The sequence below is a fragment of the Emiliania huxleyi genome (genome assembly GCF_000372725.1).
Source record: "Emiliania huxleyi CCMP1516 unplaced genomic scaffold EMIHUscaffold_72, whole genome shotgun sequence".
Taxonomy (NCBI): domain Eukaryota; phylum Haptophyta; order Isochrysidales; family Noelaerhabdaceae; genus Emiliania; species Emiliania huxleyi.
Genome location: NW_005196603.1, coordinates 111,452 through 132,738, shown reverse-complemented (window position 1 = coordinate 132,738; position 21,287 = coordinate 111,452). Strand labels below are relative to the sequence as shown.

General features: G+C 68.0%; 5 protein-coding genes across 5 annotated transcripts; 4 read left to right on the top strand and 1 right to left on the bottom strand.

Moving 5' to 3' along the window:
- The first annotated feature begins 686 nt into the window (after positions 1–686).
- On the top strand, positions 687–1,809 carry EMIHUDRAFT_438222 (hypothetical protein). The gene has a single exon (XM_005761156.1). It carries the CDS (start codon positions 760–762, stop codon positions 1,627–1,629), a length of 870 nt encoding a protein of 289 aa, XP_005761213.1. The 5' UTR covers positions 687–759; the 3' UTR covers positions 1,630–1,809.
- Positions 1,810–2,015: 206 nt separating this feature from the next.
- On the bottom strand, positions 2,016–4,313 carry EMIHUDRAFT_217035 (hypothetical protein; the record flags this gene model as incomplete). Its single annotated transcript, XM_005761155.1, has 3 exons — positions 2,016–2,609; positions 2,934–3,047; positions 3,126–4,313. 3 exons carry the CDS (start codon positions 4,311–4,313, stop codon positions 2,016–2,018), a joined length of 1,896 nt encoding a protein of 631 aa, XP_005761212.1.
- Positions 4,314–11,415: 7,102 nt separating this feature from the next.
- On the top strand, positions 11,416–14,006 carry EMIHUDRAFT_438219 (hypothetical protein; the record flags this gene model as incomplete). The annotated part of the gene is made up of 9 exons (XM_005761154.1): positions 11,416–11,519; positions 11,586–12,040; positions 12,097–12,112; positions 12,369–12,512; positions 13,012–13,044; positions 13,137–13,226; positions 13,326–13,539; positions 13,666–13,704; positions 13,784–14,006. Coding segments are annotated over 6 exons (818 nt in total), but the record flags the coding sequence as incomplete, so codon positions are not given.
- A 995-nt stretch (positions 14,007–15,001) lies between these two features.
- On the top strand, positions 15,002–16,627 carry EMIHUDRAFT_217031 (hypothetical protein; the record flags this gene model as incomplete). Its single annotated transcript, XM_005761153.1, has 2 exons — positions 15,002–15,316; positions 16,103–16,627. 2 exons carry the CDS (start codon positions 15,002–15,004, stop codon positions 16,625–16,627), a joined length of 840 nt encoding a protein of 279 aa, XP_005761210.1.
- A 638-nt stretch (positions 16,628–17,265) lies between these two features.
- On the top strand, positions 17,266–19,464 carry EMIHUDRAFT_465488 (hypothetical protein). Its single transcript, XM_005761152.1, has 5 exons — positions 17,266–17,628; positions 17,699–18,153; positions 18,221–18,512; positions 18,613–18,844; positions 18,916–19,464. The coding sequence occupies exons 1-5, from the start codon at positions 17,281–17,283 to the stop codon at positions 19,128–19,130; spliced, it is 1,542 nt and encodes a 513-aa protein (XP_005761209.1). The 5' UTR covers positions 17,266–17,280; the 3' UTR covers positions 19,131–19,464.
- The last annotated feature ends 1,823 nt before the right edge of the window (positions 19,465–21,287 follow it).

Here is a 21,287-nt window from a genome sequence, read left to right as displayed (position 1 = left end):
GACGACACGCCCTTCGGCTCGCCGGGCTTGGCGGCGCAGGCGGCGCTGCCGAGCCGCGCGGCGCCCGACGCGCCGTCAAAGGGGGACGTCGCGGCGGCCGGCTCGTCGGGCTTGCCCATCGGGGCGGCGGTGGGGGTCTCGGACGCGGCAGCCGCGGACTTGGCCGAGGGGGCAGCGCCTCAGCGCGACGTGTGGGCGCTACTCGGGTTGCGGGTGCAGCGGCACGCGCGGCTCATCACGGTGCTGCTCGCGCTGGCGGCGGTCCCGTTCGCGCTCGCGCTCAAGGAGTTCACGTACGTCGAGGACCTGACCCCACTCATGCAGACGTCCCACCCCGCGACGCACGCGTTCATCAAGCTCGCCGACACCTTTGGGCAGGACCTGACCACTCCCGTCAAGCTGCTCATCATGGCGCCGACCCAGGAGGACGGGACGACGCTCGACATCACGGGCAACAAGGCTTGGTCGATCGCGACGTGCCACATGCTGCAGTCGCTCGCGCACAACGTGACGAGTGCGCTCGCCGCGCAGGGCCACAACTACACGATGGAGCCGCGCGACTTTGTCGGGCTGATGACCTTCTCGGGCGGCTGCGTCGCAGAGGGCTACAACCTGGGCCCGATCGACATCATGCCCTTCCTGAAGCTGGCGGCGCAGTTCACGATGCTCGGCGACGTGCTCACGAACCAGGGACACAACGCGACGCAGGTGTACGCCCACTGCCACGAGGACCTCTTCTCGGAGACGGGGAACGCGTGGATGCGCACGCTGCGCGAGCAGCTGGTCGGGGCAGGGGGGGAGGGGGTGGGGGGCGGCGGCGGCACCCTGCTCGAGTGGGAGGGGCAGCAGATCGGCGAAGTCTTCGCGTACGGTATGCCGCTCGAGCAAATGGACGGCGCGCAGTACACGCTGCGCCGGATGCCGGTCGTCGTGCTCGCAATCGCCGCCATCATCTGCGTCATCCTGGGCGGCTCGTTCGGCACGGCGCTCGTCCCGCTGCGCGCGGTGGTGTGCATCACGTGGATGCTCGTCGTCGCGATCGGCGCGTCGGTGATGGTGTACCAGCTCGGCTACCTCGAGTTCCTCGGGCTCGAGGCGCTCGCGCCGGCGGGAGGCTCCCTGTTTTGGATCTCGCCCTCGGTCGCGCTCGCGGTGCTTGTCGGGCTCGGCCTCGACTACGACATCTTTTTGATGGACTCGGTCATGGAGAACTGGCAGGAGGGCAAGGACGGGCGCGAGGCGGTGATCGCCGCGCTCGACCAGGCGGGCACCATCATCTCGGCCGCCGGCATCATCATGTTCCTCGCCTTCGGCGCGCTGCTCGCGTCGACGACGCCCGTGCTCAACCAGATCGGCTTCATGCTCTGCATCGGCGTGCTCATCGACTGCTTCATCACCACCAAGCTGACCATCCCCGCGCTCATGGCGTGCGTGCCCGACGCGGCCAATTTCTGGCCCAAGAAGCGGCCGCCGCCGCCCACGGCTGGCGACATCGAGGAGAGGGGCTCGGTATCCGCCCGCGGCTCGGTGCCGTGCTTGCGCCGCTCACTCACCTCCTCTGCGCGCGACTTGCTCGGAAACTCTGGGACCGCGCCGCCGAGCTTGAGAAATACGGGAGGACGATCATGACCGGCGCCGTGTCGGTCAGGGCAACAGGGGAAACTCGGGAGTGCTCTCTTTCTCTAGCAGAACGTTTTTGTGCAATGTGCTCTTGCGCGTTGAGTTGGGATTGTGCGGATTTTCAGGGGGGCGGGGCACGCTGTGGAGTGTACGATTAGGTCTTCAGACATCAGAGTTCAGCGACACTTGAACAACCACCAGAAAAGAGACTAGAGAGACCTCTCAGCTCTCTCGCGACGCGCCGCCCCCTCGGGCTCGGCTCACGCGTCCTCACGGCCGTCAACGAAAATAAAGCACAAAACAGCTCCGGCACTCGCAATGCGCGCGTGCGAGAGCCAGAGCGACGCACGGGCGTGCAAACAGCGCGGCGGCCAGGGCAAAAGATCGCGCCTCGATCACAGGCCGAGCGGGAGCTCGTCCTCGCCGCGCGCCGACTCGTCAAAGTTGAGGTTCAGCCACTGGCGCGACAGCGCCGCGTACTCGGGCGCGTGCAGCGTGAGCGGCTTCATGCGCAGCAGCCCGATGTCCACCTCGCCATGCTCGTCGCGGTAGGGCGAACCGACAAAGAGGAGGCGCCGCTCGCGCACAAGCACGACGGCCGAGTTGTGGGTGAGCATGAAGAGGCCGACGCCCACACCGCAAGTGGCGGTGTGCTCGATGATCGCGCTCGAGCCGTGTGGCGTGTCGAGCCCGCAGAGAGTCGCGCCGCAGGCAAGGCAGACGGCGCGGTGCTCGGGCGTCGCGCGGCAGATTTGGCAGCGGCTCGCCGAGGTGGCGTGGAAGAAAGCCTCGAACGAGGCGGGGAGAGGCACGAGGCCGAGCGGCGGCGGCGGCAGCTCCCAGCCCATCAGCGATGTGCGGAGCAACGCGGCGGGCGGCCTCCCCCGTGCCGCCACGAGAGCAGCAGTGGGTAAGCCGGTGGCGGCAACCGCGGCCGCGCCGCGCTGGTAGAGGAGCGGCGCGTCGCACGCAGCCGCCCGCAGGAGGGCCTGGACCAGGGACAAGGCCGCGACGCAGCCGCCGGCGACGCCGAGCACGCTGGCGCACGCGGCGGCAGCCGCCTCGGCGCCGGTGGCTGGGCCGGGCGGCGGCTGCCGCCGGAGCGCGGCGATCAGGTGCGCCATCCGCCAGAGCAGCTCTCCGCTGCACGCGCAGAGCAGCCGCGACCACGACGCCGAATCGTCCGTCAGCGCGTCGGCGACGCCGGCGAGTGCGCTGCCCCATTCCGCAGCAGTGGCGCGGCCCGATGCGGCAGCGCCGGCGAGGGCCTGCGCCACGGAGACGCCGAGCGCGGCGGCGGCGGCATGGCTCACATGCGCATCCAGCGGTGCAGCGACGGGGCCTGCGTGCCCGTCCGGCCGGGGCCCGAGGCCGCACAGCGCGACGAGCTCGGCAAAGAGAACAAACGGCTCGACGACGAGAAGCGCCTGCGGGACACGGGGGCGCGCGGCTCTCTCTCTCTGGGCGCGCAGCGAGGGTGGTGCGTCCTTTGGGGTCCCGCTCACCGCCAAATCGTTGCCCGCAAGGGTGCGTTGCTCCTCCTCCCCGCGAGGCGGGGCCGACGACGCAGCGGCGCAGCGCAGCAGGGCGGCTGCAGTGCGCGACACGGGCCGGCGGCGCGCGCGTGCGAGCCGCCAAAGGGCGCGCAGCTTGAGGCCCACCGCCGCTGCCTCGGCGTCCGACTGGCCAGACTGCCCAGCGTCCACCGCCGCATCACGCGGCGACGAAGTCCGGCTCGAGAGCTCAGCGACAGATGCGTTGTGCGCGAGCAGCGCCGCGGGCATGAGCAATGCGCGCGCGTCGTGGGGCGGCGTTCCGAGCCGCGGCAGCCCGCCATGCACCGCGGCCGCGACGACGCCAAAATGCTCGATCGCCGCGCGCAGCTCGCGCGAGCAGAGGGGAAAGACCGCGTCCTCGCCCGCCGTGCCATTCTCGTCGGAGTAGCGCAGCGCGCGTGCCGACCACGCGGCGAGTGCCGCCGGCGGCGTCGGGGAATCGGCAGCCTCCGCCGGCTCAGCCTCCGCCGGCTCCTCTGGCTCGGGAGCCGCCTCGGCGGGCGGTTCCGACGGCGCGAGCGGGAGCAACGCGTTCGCTGCCCGCCGGCAGACGGGGCAGACAAACTCGCCGCGCTGCGGTCGGACGAGCCCTTCTCCTTCGAAGCCATCGGACTGCATCACGCGGCGCAGGAGGCCCGACATGTACTCGTGCCAGCAGGAGACGTGCGTCGCGTGCCCGCAAGTCGAGATGAACGCGCCTACGCTCGTTCGCGACAGCAGCGAGCCCTCGCGCCGCATCGTCGCGCTGGCCTCGCCCGCGCCAGCCTCCCCCGGGGACGCGAGGGAGGGCAGCGGCCACCCAACCGAGGCGCGGAGCGCACGAGTAGCCGAGGTGGACGAGCGGCCCGCGCCGGGAGAGGCTTCGACGCCGGCGCCGTTGGCCTGCTCGGGGAGGAAACCGCCGCCGCCCTCGGCGTCGCCGAGCAGCATCTCGTCCTCATCCTCGGAGTCGGACCCGAGCGAGTGATCGTCCTCGTTCATCATCATTGTCAGCTGAGTCTCGATCCCGCCGCCGCCGCCGTTGCCGAGCCCGCCGTCGTCAATCTCGCCGTGCAGCAGCTGCAGGAGCGACGTCTCGGCCTCGCGCAGCAACTCCGACCGGTAGCCGAGGCCGACGTCGTCCTCGTCGGAGAGCATGTCGTCACCACCGTCACGGTCGACGGCGCCCGGGGTGGCGCCGTCGCTCTCCGCCTCCTCTTCGCTGCTCATGCCGCTGTCGTCGTCTTGCTCCCCGTCCGCGCCATCGCCATCACCGCCGTCACCGTCGCGGGCGCTGTCGCCGGGCGCGGAATGCTCGATCGCCATATCGAGCACATCCTCCATCTGCGCCTCCACCCGCCGCCTCAGGCGCCGGCGCCGCTGCTGCCGCAAGTCGCGCGACGAAGGCTCGTCGCTGCCACGCCGCTCCTCCTCCTCCTCCCCCTCCTCCCCCTCCTCCCCCTCCCCATCCCCCTCCTCCTCCCCCCCGTCCTCCTCCCCGTCCTCCCCGTCCTCCTCCTCCTCCTCACCCCCCTCGCCCATCTCCGCCTCAGCGAGGGAGAGAGCGATCGCTTGCCGCTCCTCCTCCATCTCTTCCATGGCCACGCCGCTGCCCGACGCGCGGCTGCTGCCTGCCTCGCCCTGGCCAGCGAAGCTGCCAGCGAGGTTGGCGAGGATCTCATCGATGGGCACCCCCGCCTCGAGCAGCATCCGGCCCTCGTCCGAGTCGAGGATGGCCTGGCGGCGCGCTGCACCAACAGCGGCGCCCTCGTCGCCAGAGTCGCCTGCGCCGGTCTCCCCGTTCAACGAGCCAAGGCGCGTCGCCGCAATTCCCCGCGCGATGGCCGACGCCATCGGCGAGTTGAGTCGATTGCCGCCACCGCGCCCACTGCCGTTGCCACCACGCGGCCGCTTCCGGCTGCGATTGCGGGAGGGCGAACCGTCGTCCGCGCCCGGCAGCTTTGGATCGTCCGACTCGGCCTGGCTCATCGCCTTTGCGACCCACTTGGGGTCTATCTCGGTGGATGAAGTGGCCCCGGCGTCGCCGTTGCTTGTCGCCGTCGCCGTCGCCTCAGCCGCACCCTCGGCGAGCAGCTTCCCCACCACCTCCTGCCTGTGACGCTGGTTGCTGGGAAGCGGCAGCCTCTGTGGCCCGATGCGGGCAATCAGGCCGCACGCGCCGAGCGAGCAGCCGCCGCCGGCGGCCGCCTCGTCGCAGAGCCGCTCCTTGCACAGAACACAGCACGCATCCGGGTCGCCGAGCAGCTCGCAAAGCCCGGCCGCCTCCGCTGCGCGCCGGTCGGCCGCCGCTTTGCTTGACGGGGTCGGTGCGGCGCCGGGGGGCGGCGCGCTGCCGCTGCCACCACCCCGGCCGTCGGCATCGTCGCCGTCCTCTGTGCCATCGCCCATGGCAAACGCGGCCTGCGCCGCCTGCATGCGCTGCATCATGCGTGCGCGCCCTGCGCGTGCCTGTTTACGCCGCTCGTCGCGCTCAGCCGATGCAGCGTTGCCAACTCGCGCTGCCGCCTCCTGCTTGGTCGCTGCGAGCGCGGCGGCGCACGCCGGCGATGCCGACGTCGCGAGCTTGAGGCAGTGCTCGGCCGCTGCACGCGCCAGAGGCATGCTCTTGGCCGAGGAGCCGTTCACGACACGCCAGAGGCACGCGATCACCGAGGCTGTCGGCGCGGCCTTGGCGGCTGGGCCGCTGGCGGCGGCAGGCCCCTCGGCCAGCGCCGCCAGGAAAGCCGCCTCGGCTGCAGGGAGCTGCGGCGCCGCTCCGCCAGGAGTCTGAGGTGTCGCGGACGGGGACGGCGCGGCGGCGAGCGCGGCGTGGCACAGCTGCGCACCCAGCACGAGAAGGTGAAGAGCATTGGCGAGGGCGGACTCGTTGACTGGCGACGATGCCACGCCAGCGAGCACACGGCTCGACAGCCGCAGCAGCAGGGGCGAGAGCAGCAGCCGACCGAGGCGCGGCAGCCGCTGCAAAACGGGCGCGGCGACGTGCAGCTGCGGCACGCACGAGGGGGGCAGCTCGAGAGAGCCGACCTGCGGCGTCGGTGGCGGCGCGCCAGCTGTGCGCCCCTCGGGCGTCGGCCCGCCGCCGGGCGAGCTGTGCAGCCGGTGCGGGGCGATGCTGAGCAGCCGGCCGGCAACGTGCTTGGCCTCCTCGGCGGTGTAGCAAGGGTAGGTCGGGTCAACCTCGCGCCAGAGAGTGGTGCGTAGGGCGTAGCGACCGCCCGTGGCGGAGGCGGTCCGCCGCCCCACCTCGGCGAGCAGTGCTGCAAAGCGCGGGTGCTCGGCCCACCGCGGCTCGAGTCGACGGGTGAGGACCGAATGCGGCATCGGCCCGAGCGCGAGCTGATGGACCACGTCCCGCCGTAGCGCCGCCTCGCCCGAGAGGGCCCAATCCTTGAAGAGGGAGAGGACCAGCCAGAGCAGCTCCTCGAGAGAGACGTGCGACACCTCCGACGGCGCCGCCTCCCTCGTCCCCGCGGCCAATCCAGGAAAGCGCTCGCACAGCCGAGCCACGAACGCGTCTGGGCCAAGCGCCAAAGCGCAGACCTGGATCAGGAGCATATCGCGTGCCCAGCCCGCCTCGCGGTGAAGGCGGCCGCGGTAGAACTGGTTGGCGGCCCATGGCGAGCGACCGCAGCCCGACCAGCCGCGCAGCCGCAGCTGCAGCGGCAGCATCTGCAGCCGCAAAGGGTGCTCCATCGCCACCACTGCCTGCGCGGCGGTGAGCCGCAACAGCTCCTCGGGAGCCATCCCGCGCGCGAGGCCCACCTGCAGCAGCTGCGCCACGAGGCGGTGGAGCGGCAGCTGGTGCGAGAGGAGCGGCGGGCCGCGCAAGTCGCCGTCCGACGACCATGCGGGCAGCAGCGCGTCTATGTGCGGCGGCTCCGGCGTGGCGGGGGCATCCGCATCGGTCACGACGACGGCTGAAGCGAGCCAGCTGGCCAGCTGGCCCCAAGCAAGGCGCGTGCACGAGCGCAGCATCGCCTCGTGCTTCTGCCCCTTTGGCTCTTGCCCATTGCACGGTTGGCAGAGCGGCTCGCCGCCGACGTTGGAGGCGGCCGGCGCGGGCGCGAGGGGGGCGAGGAGCGGCGTGGTGAGGGAGGAGAGCTCGACCGAGAGGCAGAAACCGTGCAGCCAGAGCAGCGTCGAGGAGTCCTCCTCGTCCTCGCGCGGCGCTGCGTCGAGGTCGCGCTCCTCGCGGGCGATCGGCCCCATATGTTGGACCCAGCCCAGCAGCTCGAGGTAGGAGGCGAAGAGGCTGCGATCGGACGGCGAGTCTGGCGGCGCGCCGCCGGCCTCTCCATCCTTCCGCACCTCCCTCGCCTTGGGAGAGGCCAGCGCCAAGGCGACAGGCGCGCGTGTGGCGCGCAGCCCCTGCGCGCTCTCGTCGCTCGCGGCCGGCGCCAGAGCCGACAGCAGTTGCAGCGCATACTCCGGGTTGGAGAGCACGTGCCGCAAGTCGGTGATGGTCTGCGCGTAGCCGCGCGATGCGAGCACAAAGTGGCGGCCACACACGAGCCCAGCGTTCACCACCGTGGTTGCCGCGTCCTCGGCGGCGGCCGGCGAGGCGGCAGCCTCGGTGGGCTCGGTGGCGGTGGCGGTGGCCTCGGATGCCGTGCCGTCGGCAACCTCCCGGTTGGTGCTGAAGACGAATCCGAGCGGCGCTTCCGACGGCTCTCGGGGCTGGGCGCCGGAGGGCTGCACGTCCTCGCCATCGACGAGCTCGCGGTGAGGCGTGACCGCGTCGGGGTCGTGCTCGATGCGGAACTGGACGGCCGTGTCGGGCTCTGTCGACGACAGGCCGTTGAAGACTCGCAAGACCGCCTCCTCCACCGAGCCGAAATCGCCGAGGTCGATCTCCCCCAGCGGCCTCTCGAGCTCGCGTGCGTTGTACAGGAAGGGGGACGACGGGTCACGGGGCGACGCGTGGTCATACAGCACCTGCTCCTCGGCCGCGCCGCCGAGCGGCAGCGTGATGACCGGCCGCTCTATGCCGAGGCCGCGCCGCAGCACGCGCTCCACCACCATGGCCGCAGTGAAACGCGACGTGTCGACGCGGAGTGTCCCGATGGGGTCGGCAGGCGCACGAGGCAGCAATGGTGGCGGGAGAAGGCAGCCCACCCCGGCCGGGTGGAGCGTCACGCGGAGCAGCGACGCGAGGGACTCGAGCAGCGTCGGCACCGCCTTGGCCATCACCTCGCGCGAGCCCGGGCCGTGGCCGCTGAAGAGCCGCGTCGAGAAGGTCTCGAGATAGGGCGACTTGCCGAGCTGCATCTGCAGGCCGGCGAGCAGCCCGTCGTCCCCATCGCTCGCGGCCGAGAAGCCGCCGGGCGTCCGAGCGTCGCTGCTGGCCGCGGCGGCGCGGTGCGCGAGAGTGGCGACCGGCGCGCCTGGCGCGATCTGCTCGCCGCGCGAGACAAGGGAGAGGCCGATGAGGCCAGGGTAGAGGAGGAGCGTCTCGGAGAGCAGCGCGCGCTTGAACGGGGCGAAGAGCAGCAGCGAGTGGCACAGCTCGTCGAGCTCCGCGAGCGGCTGCGCGACGGCCATTCCCGCCGGCACGCCCGGCGGCCCGACGGGGAGGTCTCGGTCGCAGGTGATGCGCAGCCCGAGGAGCACGCGGAGGAGGAGCCCTTCCTTGGCGGCGTCGGCGATCGCCTCGCGCACGGAATCGCCGTGCTTGCACAGCTCGGTGAGCCAAGAGAGGTGCGCCCGCACAAGCTCGAGCGCCACCGCGCCAGAGTGTCGCCCGTACGGCTGCTCGTCAGCGCCGCCACTGCCGCCGCCGCTCGAGGCCGGCAGGCCCTGCGACGGGCCATCCGCCAGCCCGTTGGGCGGCGGAGCCGCCGCCCCGGCCGGCGCCGCCTCGAGGAGCGCCAGCGTCTTTGCGCGCCGCCGCGGGACCGCCTCGTGCCGCGCGATGTGGAGCGAAGATCCAAACACGGCGTCCGAGTGAGCGGGGTCCGCCCCTCGGTCGAGCAGCAGCTTGACGAGCTTTGAGTGCCCCTCGAAGACGGCGACCTGCAACGCGGTCTGGCGGAAGACGTTCTCGGAGCGGACGCTGGCGCCGGCGTCGAGGAGGACGCTCGCCACGCTCACGTAGCCGTGCTGCGCCGCCCAGTGCAGCGCCGTGGGGCGCAAGTGGTGCTGCGCGTCGACCGTATCGGCGGACGCGCCCTTCCGCAGCGCCTCGCGCACCAAACGCAGCTCGCCGTGCCGCGCGCCGAGGAGAAGCTGGCGCACAGCCTGCGCGTCTCCCCCGGGAGTTGCGGCCTCCTCCGGCTCGTCGTCGCCCGCGGAGCCGTGCAGCGCCGTGACCGTGTCTGCCAGCAGCCGCCGGCAGCAGAGGGAGAGAAGGCGGTTGAGGTCCGCTGAGACGTCCGGAGGCAGGTGTGGCTGGTAGACGGGACGTCCGTCGTCGCCGAGCGGGGCGCCGTGTCGTGGGCAGAAGCCAGTGCGGGAGAGAGCGTCCTCGTCGCCGCAGTCGCAGCTGCCTGCCGCCTGGACGATCCGGTAGTCGTGGCCTGCGTGCTCTCCCGCCTGGAAGCAGTCTGGGCAGATTGCACACGACGGATCGACCTCGCACACCAGGCAGCGGTACGCGATGCTGCCCCGCCGCCACGAACGATTGCAGACGCTCAGGCAGGGCTTATCCGCGGTGCAAAGCGCTGCGAAGAAGGCTTGTGGCGCCTGGCCCTTTGTGATGCGCTCGAGCAGAGCGTGGAGGGTCTGCTTGAGCCCGACCCCCCCAGCGCGGTCGGTGAGCTCGCCTGCGCCGCCGAGGACGCCGGCGTCCACCATGCGCTTTGGCGCGAGCCTCGTGCGCCACGACGAGAAAAGAATTTTTTTGGCGGCGCAACGCGGCCAAAGCGGGGTTTGCCAAACCCAAAGGACATCCACCTCGAGAACCTCGAGACACGAGAGCAAGAGGTGGACTAAAGCCGAGCCTGGCTGTTCTTCACCTTTCTACCTACCTGTGATGTGAGGTTAAATTTATTTATTTATTACCGACTGCACTCCAAGTGCTCCAAGTGCGGTGTTGCTGCTCGTCCTCCCCTTTTTTAATTTTATCGCCGCACGTGCACGCATCCAACGCGGTCAAAGCGGGGTTTGCCAAACCCAAAGGACGCCACCTCGAGAACCTCGAGAGACGAGACACGAGAGCAAGAGGTGGACCAAAGCCGAGCCTGGCTGTTCTTCACCTTTCTACCTACCTAGCCGAGTATTCTCGGCACGGCTCTACGACTTATTTCCAAAATTAGCTCTGTGAACAGCGCCTTGGGCTCAACGAGGTTTGCCTCTCGCACCCCGTCTGTTTTCCTTTCCTTTTTTCTCTACAACACCCTCTCTTTTCCTCTCTATTTTCCGGGGGAAACTGCGTGGAAATCGTCAAATTTTTGGCTCCGAGCCGAGTCTGAGGCTGGTTTGGGCCCAAAATCAGCCAAATTCTAGGCCAAATCGTCAAAATGCCGGGAATTTCGCGGAGAACCCGTATACCTGGAAATTACCCTGCGACCGCCTGGGTATTTTGTCGATTTCCTCAATTTTGCCTCAGATTTTGCCCCAGACCAGCTCTCAGACTCAGGGAAACTCGCGAGTTTCCAGAATGGAGCACCAAACACCCTCTGTTTTCCCTGGAAATTTCCGGAAACGCAAAGTGCTGGGGACCCTCTGTTTTCCTTTTTGTTTTCCGGAAAACCTCGTTGAGCCCAAATCAGCGCCTTCCCTGCTCCTTCGCCTTCCCTGCGCGAGTTTTGCGCAGCAACCCGGCCGGGCAACCCTTAAAAAGAAACTTCTTCTGTGAACAGCGATTTCGGGCCCGGGGTTGTGCGTTTACGTGAACGCTGTCCGGGGTTGTGAGCCTTATTTCGAAAATTAGCTCTGTGAACAGCGCCTGTTGTCATACATCCGGCGGCTTCCTAGCTTGTGAACAGCGCTCGGTCCTTTCGTGCTCTGGCGTTGGCGGAGGCCCTCATGCACCTTGCAACTGGGCGCGGGCGGGACTGGCGCGCACGCACTGGCACCAACACAGGCACAAGAAAAGAATTTTAAAACCCAAGAGATTCTCTTTCAGAAACTTACTTCAAAATTAGCGCTGTGAACAGCGCCTGTTTGGTCATCACCTTAACTGCATGTCGAAAACGTACACTGCCCATGTTCGCTCCTTTCGTGCTCTCCTCCCCACCCACCGCACCGACACCCGCCGCACCGACACCCGCACCCATGCCCGCGGACGTCCCCGCCGCGAACGAGGCTTGCAAGGCGCTCCGAAGCTTCTACGATGCCATTGGCGCGAAAGACAAATCGCCGTCCTTCGCGGACACGAGCTCGACCTGCTGCGCCTTTCTCGACGTGCGCTGTCACCCTCGCCGCAGGCCGTTTGCTCCCCTCCCTCACGGCCGGGCCCTTCGCGCGCAGGTGAGATGCACGCAGCCGGATGGCTCACCCAGCCCGCCCCTCGGCCAAAAAGAAGGGTGGAAAGCGGGCACCACCCTGACCAAGATCAAATTCCGAGGCGGCACCGAGCTTGGCGGTAGCGGCACGCTGCCCGGCGCCCTGCTGCTACCGCTCGCCGGCACGCTCGAGTACCTCGACTTGGGCAAGGAGGGGGATCGCTCCTTCTCGGGCACGCTGCCCGCGGAGCTGACCCAGCTCACCGCGCTCCAAAAGCTGAGTCTCACCACCGATAAGGTCAGCGGCACCATTCCGCACCAGCTCGGCCGGCTTCCCGCGCTGGAGAAGGTGACGCTCCTCTCCAAGCGCCTCTCGGGGACGGTCCCGGGCGAGCTGTGCCACAGGTCGGACGGCTCGCTCAGGAAACTGGTTCTCGACGACAACGTGAAGCTCTCGGGCGCGCGCGGCGCCGGCGGGAGGTCCGGGCTCGGCGGGCGGCCCAGGTGACGAGTGGCCCGGGCCGTGTCCCGCGTAGGAACGCTGCCGCCCGAGTGCTTCCTCTTGCCCACACTCGAGGCGCCGCTGCTCCTCACCGCCGCCCTCGGCTCCGCCGCCCTCGGCACCGCTGCACTCGGCTCCGCCGTCCTCGGCCGCTCGGATCTCCGCCGCCGCTCCTCCTTGCTCCACATGCTGCCTCGGCCGCTCGGATCTCCGCCGCCGCTCCTCCTTGCTCCACATGCTCTCCACAACGCCACGCCGCAGCCCAGACGCTAGGCCAGCGCGTCTCCCCCCCCTCCCGCCGCGCAGGAAATCTCCGCCAAGAAGACGCGCATCTCTGGCACGCTGCCGAGCAAGATCACCGCGCCGCTCAGGCTGCTCATCCTCGAGGAGGTCGGCCTCTCGGGCAGCGTGCCGGAGGAGCTGTGCAAGGGCGAGAAGCTCGAGGAGCTGGTCCTCCGCCGTGCCAACCGGGTCTCCGGCACGCTGCCTACGGAGTGCCTCTCGCACGACACCATCACAAAGATCGACCTCAAGCGGACCAAGGTCGGCGGCACCATCCCGAGCCTCGACAAGGCGGTGCCCAAGCTCAAGACACTCGACCTGTCCAACTCGGACGTCTCGGGCGCAGAGACGCCCCTCGCGGGCCCGCCACTTCCGCGCCGCACGCCCGGCTGACTGCGCGGCTCGGGTGTTCCCGCCCACGCAGGCACCCTTCCCGCCTCGGTCGACATGTTCAGCGGCCTCGAGTACCTGGCCGTGGACCGCACCAAGCTCTACGGGTGAGAGCGAGGAGACTTAGCTTGAGGGCTCGCGCGAGAGGGGCAGTAGAGGGGGAGGGGCACCCACACGCACGCGGGAGGTTCCGCCGTGGCAGCACACATACGAAGCACTCTCCTCCCCGAAACCCACTCTCCCACCCCCGCCCCGCCGCTCCTTCCCCGCGCCACAGGATCGTGCCCGAGTCGCTAGGCGACATCAGAGGGCGCACACCCCGCTCCCCGCGCACAGCAGCCACACGTGGCTGCCCCCGGAATGCCCTGCTCTATCTCCTCACCCCCACCCCAGCACCGTTAGGCTCAAGAACGGCACGTGCACGCTCCAAAACGCTTACGACTTGGTCTTCATTTCCATCGTCTCTAAAACTTGCTGCTATTCCAACTTCTGGTGCCCCCCCCCCCCCCCCCCCGGCCTCTCCCGAACCGGGATGTGTGTGGCCCCGCGCGTGCGTGCGATGGCGAGCGGCGACCCTCGGGCGTGCTGCAGGTGCCCCCTCCCGAGCAACGCGCCGTACTGCACGGAGACCTCGAGTGGGGAGACGATAGTGTGCAGCGTCATGTCGCCTCCACCGCCGCCGCCTTCAACGCCATCGTTTGTCTCTGACACGGCTGTCGTCGTCCTCCTCATCTGTGCGATCGCCATCCCGGCCGCGGCCTGGCTGTTGTACACCCTGTGCGAGCGCGTCGCCATCACCTCGACGGTGCGACTTGGGCCCAGCTCTCCCCCGGCCGCTACTCCCCCCCCCACCCACACACACACACCTTTTCACACACACTGGCCCCCACATCGCGCGCGCCGCCGCCTCGGCCCCTTTCCCTCCCCTCAGGTGGTGGTTCCAAAGATGACCGAGCTCGACTCCGCGGCGGTGGGGCCTTAGCCCGCAGACCTCGGGTAGGGTGCCCGCCCGGCTGCGGCTCGCACTGAGTGCGACTGCTTGTGAGCAGGTGGAGCACGTCCCGGAAGGGGAGGCAAGGCCGACGCACTACAACTGAGAGGGTCGTGCTAGTTCGGCGGGAGGGCGGTGCCCATTACCATGCATCGTGCAGGCTGCCCACCACCCCGACACCGCGGCACCGCGGCCGTGCTCTATTTCGCACACATCGGGCGCATCGCATAACCCAAACAGCCTCTCCGTTTTGTTTGGGTTATGAGAGGCTTTTGCACGCCCCGCAGCATCTCACGAGAAATGGACAGGACGCAGCCCTCTCCCTGGCCTCTGGCTCTGCCGCCGGCGATGCGCGAACGGGACCGACGCGTGGGTGGGGGTGGGGGGCGGCGTGACCGGTGTCTGGGCGATAAGTGTGAGCACACCGCGACACCGGCCGTCCAGAGTCCAGTCGTGTGCGTGGCGCACTTGCACATATATACCTAGAACACTGCCGTAGCGCGTAGCCCCCACGAGCTACGCTACGTATATCGCTCGCGCTGTGTGCGCGAGGGCGAGCTCTCCGACGCTCTCCTCTGCGGTGGTCTCTGCATTACGATTCTCGTAGCCCTCTCTCTGAGCTTCTCTGTAGGAAGTGCGCAAAAACGAAAAAGAATTTTACAATCGTGTTAGTGTCAGCGCGCACTAGTCCCGTGCCCAGTGTCGTTTGCTCTCTAATGGTGAACCTGTTTAGTGCCAGTGCGTGCAAGTCCCGTGCCCCGTCGTGTGGCGCCGGCACCCCAGCGTAGGAATCCTAGAGGGCGTCGTGTTGCCCTCCTTCTCTGGTATAGCAAAATTCTGTCCCGACGGCGTCTATCTCCCGACGAGATGGAAGCGTGGATGGCCGACCAACTCGAGGGTGCTTCTGGACCCTCGAGCTGATATTAATATGCGGCGTACGGCCGCTCCCCACGGTCCACGTCTTCTCCCCGGCCCGCCGCCCGGTCCGCCGCAGCGGGCGCCAATGCCGCCTTCCGGCCCTCCGCCCGGGTACCCACAGATGGGGTACGGCCAGCGGCCGCCGCCTGGCATGCCGCCGGGCTATGGCTTGACGAGCAACGGCTGCTACCACGGGCCACGTCCTCCCCCCGGCCCGCCGCCCGGCCCGCCGCAGCGGGCGCCAATGCCGCCTTCCGGCCCTCCGCCCGGGTACCCGCGGATGGGGTACGGCCCGCGGCTGTCGCCTGGCATGCCGCCGGGCTACCCTCCCCACATCCCTCCGCCCCGCCACCCCGGCATGGCTGGCCAGCCGCCCGACTACCCGTGCCACCACCCCAGCGGCTACGATGACCGTCGGTCCAGAAGCGAGCGCGAGCGCGACTATTACAATGAGCGCGATCAGCCACCCTCGTCTAGCCGCACTGCTGCCGGTGGTCAGCTCAACGCTAAGCAGCTCAGCAGCCACATCTCGAATGCTGGCAGCGCTGACGCACTGCTCGCGCTCTTTGCTGCCCACAGCGCGAGCTTGGACCACATCCACGCTGCGAACCTGTGGAACAAACTGGGCAAGCAGCGCGTCGAGCGGCGGCACGAGGAGCAGCTTGAGCGGCTGGTGCGGCGCACGCATGACCTCGTCTCGTCGTGCGAGGCACGCAGCCTGGCGAACATCGCCCACGGCGTAGCAAAGTGCCAGCTGCAAGTAGGGGTGGTGCGTTCGCTGTACGCGGCGGTGGCGGAGGCGGCGGTGCGCGGCGGGCTGGCTGGCTTCAACCCGCAGGACTTGTCCAACACGGTGTGGGCGTATGCGACGGCGGGCGTGGAGGCGGAGGCGCTGTACGCGGCGGTGGCGGAGGCGGCGGTGCGCGGCGGGCTGGCTGGCTTCACCCCTCAGAACCTGGCCAACACGGTGTGGGCGTATGCGACGGCGGGCGTGGCTGCGGACGAGCTGTACGCGGCGGCGGCGGAGGCGGCGGTGCGCGGCGGGCTGGCGGGCTTCACCCCTCAGGGGCTGGCCAACACGGTGTGGGGGTATGCGACGGCGGGCGTGGAGGCGGAGGCGCTGTACGCGGCGGTGGCGGAGGCGGCGGCGCGGAGCGGGCTGGCTGGCTTCACCCCTCAGAACCTGGCCAACACGGTGTGGGCGTATGCGACGGCGGGCGTGGCTGCGGACGAGCTGTACGCGGCGGTGGCGGAGGCGGCGGTGCGGGGCGCGCTGGCTGGCTTCACCCCTCAGAACCTGGCCAACACGGTGTGGGCGTACGCGACGGCGGGCGTGGCTACAGAGGCGCTCTTTGCGGCGGTGGCGGAGGCGGCGGTGCGCGGCGGGCTGGCTGGCTTCAACCCTCAGGACCTAGCCAACACGGTGTGGGCGTATGCGACGGCAGACCATTATCACCAGGCGCTGCTTGCCGACTGCTCGCGCGTAATCAGCGACTCGCTCGCGCGGGATCCGTCAACGTGGAGCGTCGGGAACCGCCGTCAGCTTCACCAGTGGCAGCTCTGGCTCTCCCTGGAGCGAGGAGCAGACGGGCAGCAGCATCTCCTCCCCGCCTCTGAGCGCCAGCGTTGCTGCGACGCTATGGTGGCGACCATAGCTCGGCCATCAGGCTTGCAGCGCTCGGTTGCAGCTGTCCTCGCCGCCGTTGGGGGCCCGGGCTTTGAGGAGGAGTATCTCGAGCCGCACACCGGCTACTCTCTCGACCTGGCGTTTCCCTCGTCACGCATCGCGATCGAGGTGGACGGCCCCTCTCACTTCCTGCTGCCCGACGGCCGGGGCGTGCGCAAATCCAACGGGCCGACGCTGCTCAAGCGGCGCCTCCTCGCGGCGGCTGGCTGGAAGGTGATCAGCGTTCCATTCTACGAGTGGAACCGCTTCGCGACGGCCAATGAGAGGCAAACCTACCTGCAGGGGCTGTTGGGCTAGTTGACAGGCGCACACAAAGCACTGGCTCTCGCCGAAGGCTCTCACACATCGCCACCGATCACACCGCCGCCACCGTGCCCTCCACAGATGCCCCGATGAAATTCGCGCTGCTGCTCCTGACCCCCGCGTGCGCGATGTTCGCTCGCGCGGATCGCGACCGTCTGCTCTCCCCTTGCTGCCGCTCCTCCGCCGCCGGACTGCCCTCTCCACCACCCTCGCCCAGGGATCTACAATGCTGTCTTAAGGTCCGACAGGTTCGGCACCGGGCACCGCCTCGGTATACAAAATGCGCCTGCGGGCGGACCCTCACAGATCACAGATCACTTCCATTAATAGGGGGTAAACAGCGCCCCAAAATCCACCAGTGTGGGATGTCGCGCAATCGATTGACTCTGAAAAGCTCGCATGAGGCATGTACCTCAAGCTACTACTCATTCCTTGTGACAATGAATGACTCCGATTGTGTTTTTGGTCGCCACAGACTGGGTCCGACTTGAGTGACTTGACGGGCGCATGGAGACGTGAGGTCGACAAAACTCCCTCGCACGACACTGGGCACGGGACTGGCTCTTCGGCACTTACTGCGCAAAAAGAAACAGCGCGATGCTTGTCGATGGATGCAAGCCGGCGAAGCCGGAACAGGAATCACACGCATGAAGGTGAACGGATGTGCCTTGACGCTGCTCGCCGGCGCCGCTGCGCTGCATGTCGGCGTGCCTCCTGCCCTCTCGTCGTCGCATCGCCGCGTGCCCGCCGCGCTCATGCAGCAGCAGAGCGTCAGCCAGCCGTCCGAGGTGGAGCCACTCGCCGCCGCGGCCGGTGAGACCAACGTGGTCGGCGCCGAGGTGGAGCAGACGAACGAGCGATTCACGCCCATCACGCTTCAGTCCTTGGACACCTGGGCGGAGAAGTTCCCCCGCCTACAGGACAAGCTCGCCGACATCAAGATGTCGTCACTCATCTTCCCGTTCAAAGCGTCGCCTTACCTGGTCGAGGAGCTGGTGCGCCACAGCGCGCCCTCCCGCTCGCCCGCGCGCCTCCGACCGGGCGCCGCCCGCCCCCGCGCCGCAGATTGACTGGGAGATGGAAGGCGACATCTCGACCGACCCGTTCTACCGGCTCATCTTTCCGACGATGGACATGCTCGAGCCGTCGGCGCGGGCGACGCTCGAGGAGGCGTGCGCCACGAAGGAGCCGCTGACAATCAAGGCGGCCGTCGAGGAGATCCGCGAGGAGCTCAACCCGCACCCCGCGGGGCAGAAGGCCCTCAACGCGCCGAAAAAGGCGGAGCTGACGGGCGTGCAGCACAAGTACTCTGAGACGGTGTTGTTCTTCGCCTCTGCGGCGCAGACGTGCCACGCGTACTGCACGTACTGCTTCCGCTGGGCGCAGTTCATCGGCGACTCGGACCTGCGCTTCGCGCAGAAGGACGCGGGCTCGCTCTTCGACTACCTCGCCGAGCACGAGGAGGTCTCCGACATCCTCTTCACCGGCGGCGACCCGATGATCATGAAGACGCGCGCGCCGTCTGCATCGCCGAGAGGTCGACACACCGACACGCGGGCTGCTTCACGCCCGCTGGTGTGGAAACAGGCGCGTCTTCAAGCAGTACTTCGAGCCCTTCAAGGACCCGACCTTCCTGCCGCACGTCAAGAACCTGCGCATCGGCACGCGCGCGCTTACGTTTTGGCCGCAACGCTTCACGACCGACGCCGACGCCGACGAGCTCCTCGCGCTGCTGCGCGAGGTCAAGGAGGTGGGCGGGCGGCACATCGCGGTGATGTCGCACCTGGGCCACGTGCGTGAGCTGTCGACCGACAAGGTGCGGCACGCCATCCACCGCCTCAAGCAGGAGGCGGGCGTGATCATCCGCTCGCAGTCTCCGGTGATGCGCGGCATCAACGACGACGCGAAGGCGAGGGGCACCGGGGCGCGAGGGCGCGGCTGGCAACGCCTCTCTCACGCCTCCCCGACCCTGCCTGCAGGTGTGGGCCGACAAGTGGCGCGAGGAGGTGCGGCTCGGCATCGTCCCGTACTACATGTTCATGGCGCGCGACACGGGCGCGCAGGCCTTCTTTGACGTGCCACTCGTGCGCGCGCAGCAGCTCTACGCCGACGCTATCCGCAACACGTCCGGTCTCTGCCGCACCGCTCGCGGCCCGTCGATGAGCTGCACCCCCGGCAAGGTCGAGGTGGTTGGAACGCAAGAGGTCATGGGTGTGCCCCGCCTCTGTGCTGCGCTTCCTCCAGCGTGAACAGCGCCTCTTCACACCTCCAGCTGTGAACAGGTGTGCCCGCCTTTGTGCTGCGCTTCCTCCAGTGCCGCGACGAGAAGTGGATCGGCAAGGTCTTCTTCGCAAAGTACGACCCCAAGGCGGTGTGGTTCGACGACCTGGAGCCGCTCGACGGGATGGAGCTGCCGTGGGAGTACACGGGCTTGCCGCGGCCGTGCATCGACGAGGCGTGTCAAATCGAGTACCTCATGTCGCAAGAGAACGCCTGAGGTGCGCGCAGAGACACGCAACCAGAGAGGGGGATCTGCCTCGATCGGACCTCGAGGATCTGTCTTGCGTGTGCGCGGCGGCGACCCGCGCCACGCGAGCCATTTCCGGCCGCCTCTCCGCCTTGGTGCCGTCCCGTGTGTCCCAGGGCGCGCCCTGCGACTGTCCTCTGTCGGCGAGCGTCGCCACATCTCGGTGTCGGGGGGACACGTATCGTCTCCCGTGGGCACTTTTTGATCTTTGCGCACTAGTGCGGTGCCGGTGGCGCTGACCGCTGTCGAGTGTCGTCTGTACACATTGTTCTCTGGAGAACAGCAATAACAGTCTTTTCGCTGCTTTTCGCCCGGCGCAAAAACACGAAAACAAAAACCTTAGACCCTCTTCTCTCGCGATCCGCGACGCGTGCGGACCGGAGACGAAGAGGCCTTCGCGTCGACGCGGCACTATGTTGGTCGCTCGCGCTCTCTCTCTTATCCGCCACAAGTACACCTCTTTGACCGCTTCGCACTCCGCATCATCCCTCCTCTGTGTTTGACACGCCGAGCCTCCTCTCGCGCTCAGCGAGCCGCGCGAGCCGCGCAGCCTCGCGCTTGTCTAGCAGGCCACGCCCGTCGCCCTTGCCCTGCGAGTTGAGGAGGGGGCACCGCTGTCAGCGGCGCGTCGATGAGAGGGCGGTTGGGGCGGGCGAGGGTGGTGCGGGAGCGGGCGTGCGCGGCGGCGCGCCAGATAGACTGGGTGGTTGGCGGTGTCGCGCTCGAGCTGAAGCATCGATCCGACCGCTCGCACTGCGGAGGGCGCGCGATAGGTGGAGCCGTCCGACATGACCACCGTCACCGTGCGGTAAAGGCTCGGGACGAGACGAGGATTCGGCGCCATTTTTGCAGGGCGCGCAGCGAGCCCAGAGGTGCCTGCTGTCGCGCGAGCTTGCGACAAGCCTGAAGCAAAGCAACAAAGAAAAGAAAAGACAAAAAATATGAGTAGCGAGAGAGAGAGAGAGAGAGAGAGAGAGAGAGAGAGAGAGAGAGAGAGAGAGAGAGAGAGAGAGAGAGAGGGAGAGAGAGAGAGAGAGGGAGAGATTTTGTTTTTGATGCTGGGGTGCCTGCGCGGTCTAAGATCAGCGGTTGAGCGCAGTCTTCTAGCGACGTCTAGCCAAACAGTTCTCACAAATAGCCTCAAGCTCAAACAAACCGCGCATGTCAGAGAAGCCTGTGCATGCGCTATCCTCTTTGATAATATCCGCGCGTGAGGTAGCATAGGGCCTTGTTGGTAGCAGCCAGCGCTTGTTGCGCTGCTTCGTTGCGATTCTTCCCATTGGGGCCTGGCGCTTTTCCTCTTGTTTAGAGACACCCCGCAAGGCGCGCGATCACACACGACACACCCCGGTCATCTGAGACGGCCGAGAGTCGGCTGGCTATCTGCTATCTCGGTGAGGAGCCATCAATCAGGGAGATGGTTTTTGGCCTGGTTTTCGCGGCCACAGTTTGGTATTGCTAAAAATCTCTCTCTCAGTTTGCGTGTGAGTGAGTATCACACACACACACACACTCAACAAACACCACAGTTTGCGGCCACAAACGACAGTGTGAACACGAGATGTTCCCCATGTTCCCCTCAACACCTTTCGCCAGCTGGGGTCTCTCATACACGTCGAGAGAGAGAGAGTACACGTCCCCCTCAACACCTTTCGCCAGCACTCGACATTCCCCCGACCGACGGCCTTTGCTGACAACCACACACAAGGCCCAACCCTCGCCTTTCCCGTTCCGCTCGCGCTGGCCCCGCCGCATCGACGCACATATGGCCGCGGGGAGCTGCACGCCCGAGCGGCGCGACGCCTCTTGCTCACGCAACCCGCCGCTCCCTCTCCGCTCCCACCATGCGATGCGCTTCGCTTTGGCTCCCGAGAGGCTGCGCCCCCTCTCGGCCTCACATGCCTGCCACCTCCCGTTCGCAGGTGAGGCTGCTGCCATCGAGGAGGCCGCGAGACGCGTCCGCTGCTGCCCATTCCACACCTCCCGCGCGAACCCGTCCGACCGCCCTCCCTCTCTTACGGCAAGAGAGCGACCCGCCTCGCTGCTCGCCAATCGCCGCCCGGCTCCAGTCCGAGCGCCGAGGACGCGAGAGAGCGTGCCGGCGGCCTCGTCTCGACGCTCACGCCG

Coding starts and splice junctions, on each gene's coding strand:
- EMIHUDRAFT_438222 (XM_005761156.1), top strand. CDS start 760: ATGCGCACGCTGCGCGAGCAGCTGGTCGGGGCAGGGGGGGAGGGGGTG.
- EMIHUDRAFT_465488 (XM_005761152.1), top strand. CDS start 17,281: ATGAAGGTGAACGGATGTGCCTTGACGCTGCTCGCCGGCGCCGCTGCG. Junction 17,629..17,698: donor CTTACCTGGTCGAGGAGCTG/GTGCGCCACAGC, acceptor CCCGCGCCGCAG/ATTGACTGGGAGATGGAAGG. Junction 18,845..18,915: donor TGGAACGCAAGAGGTCATGG/GTGTGCCCCGCC, acceptor AGCTGTGAACAG/GTGTGCCCGCCTTTGTGCTG.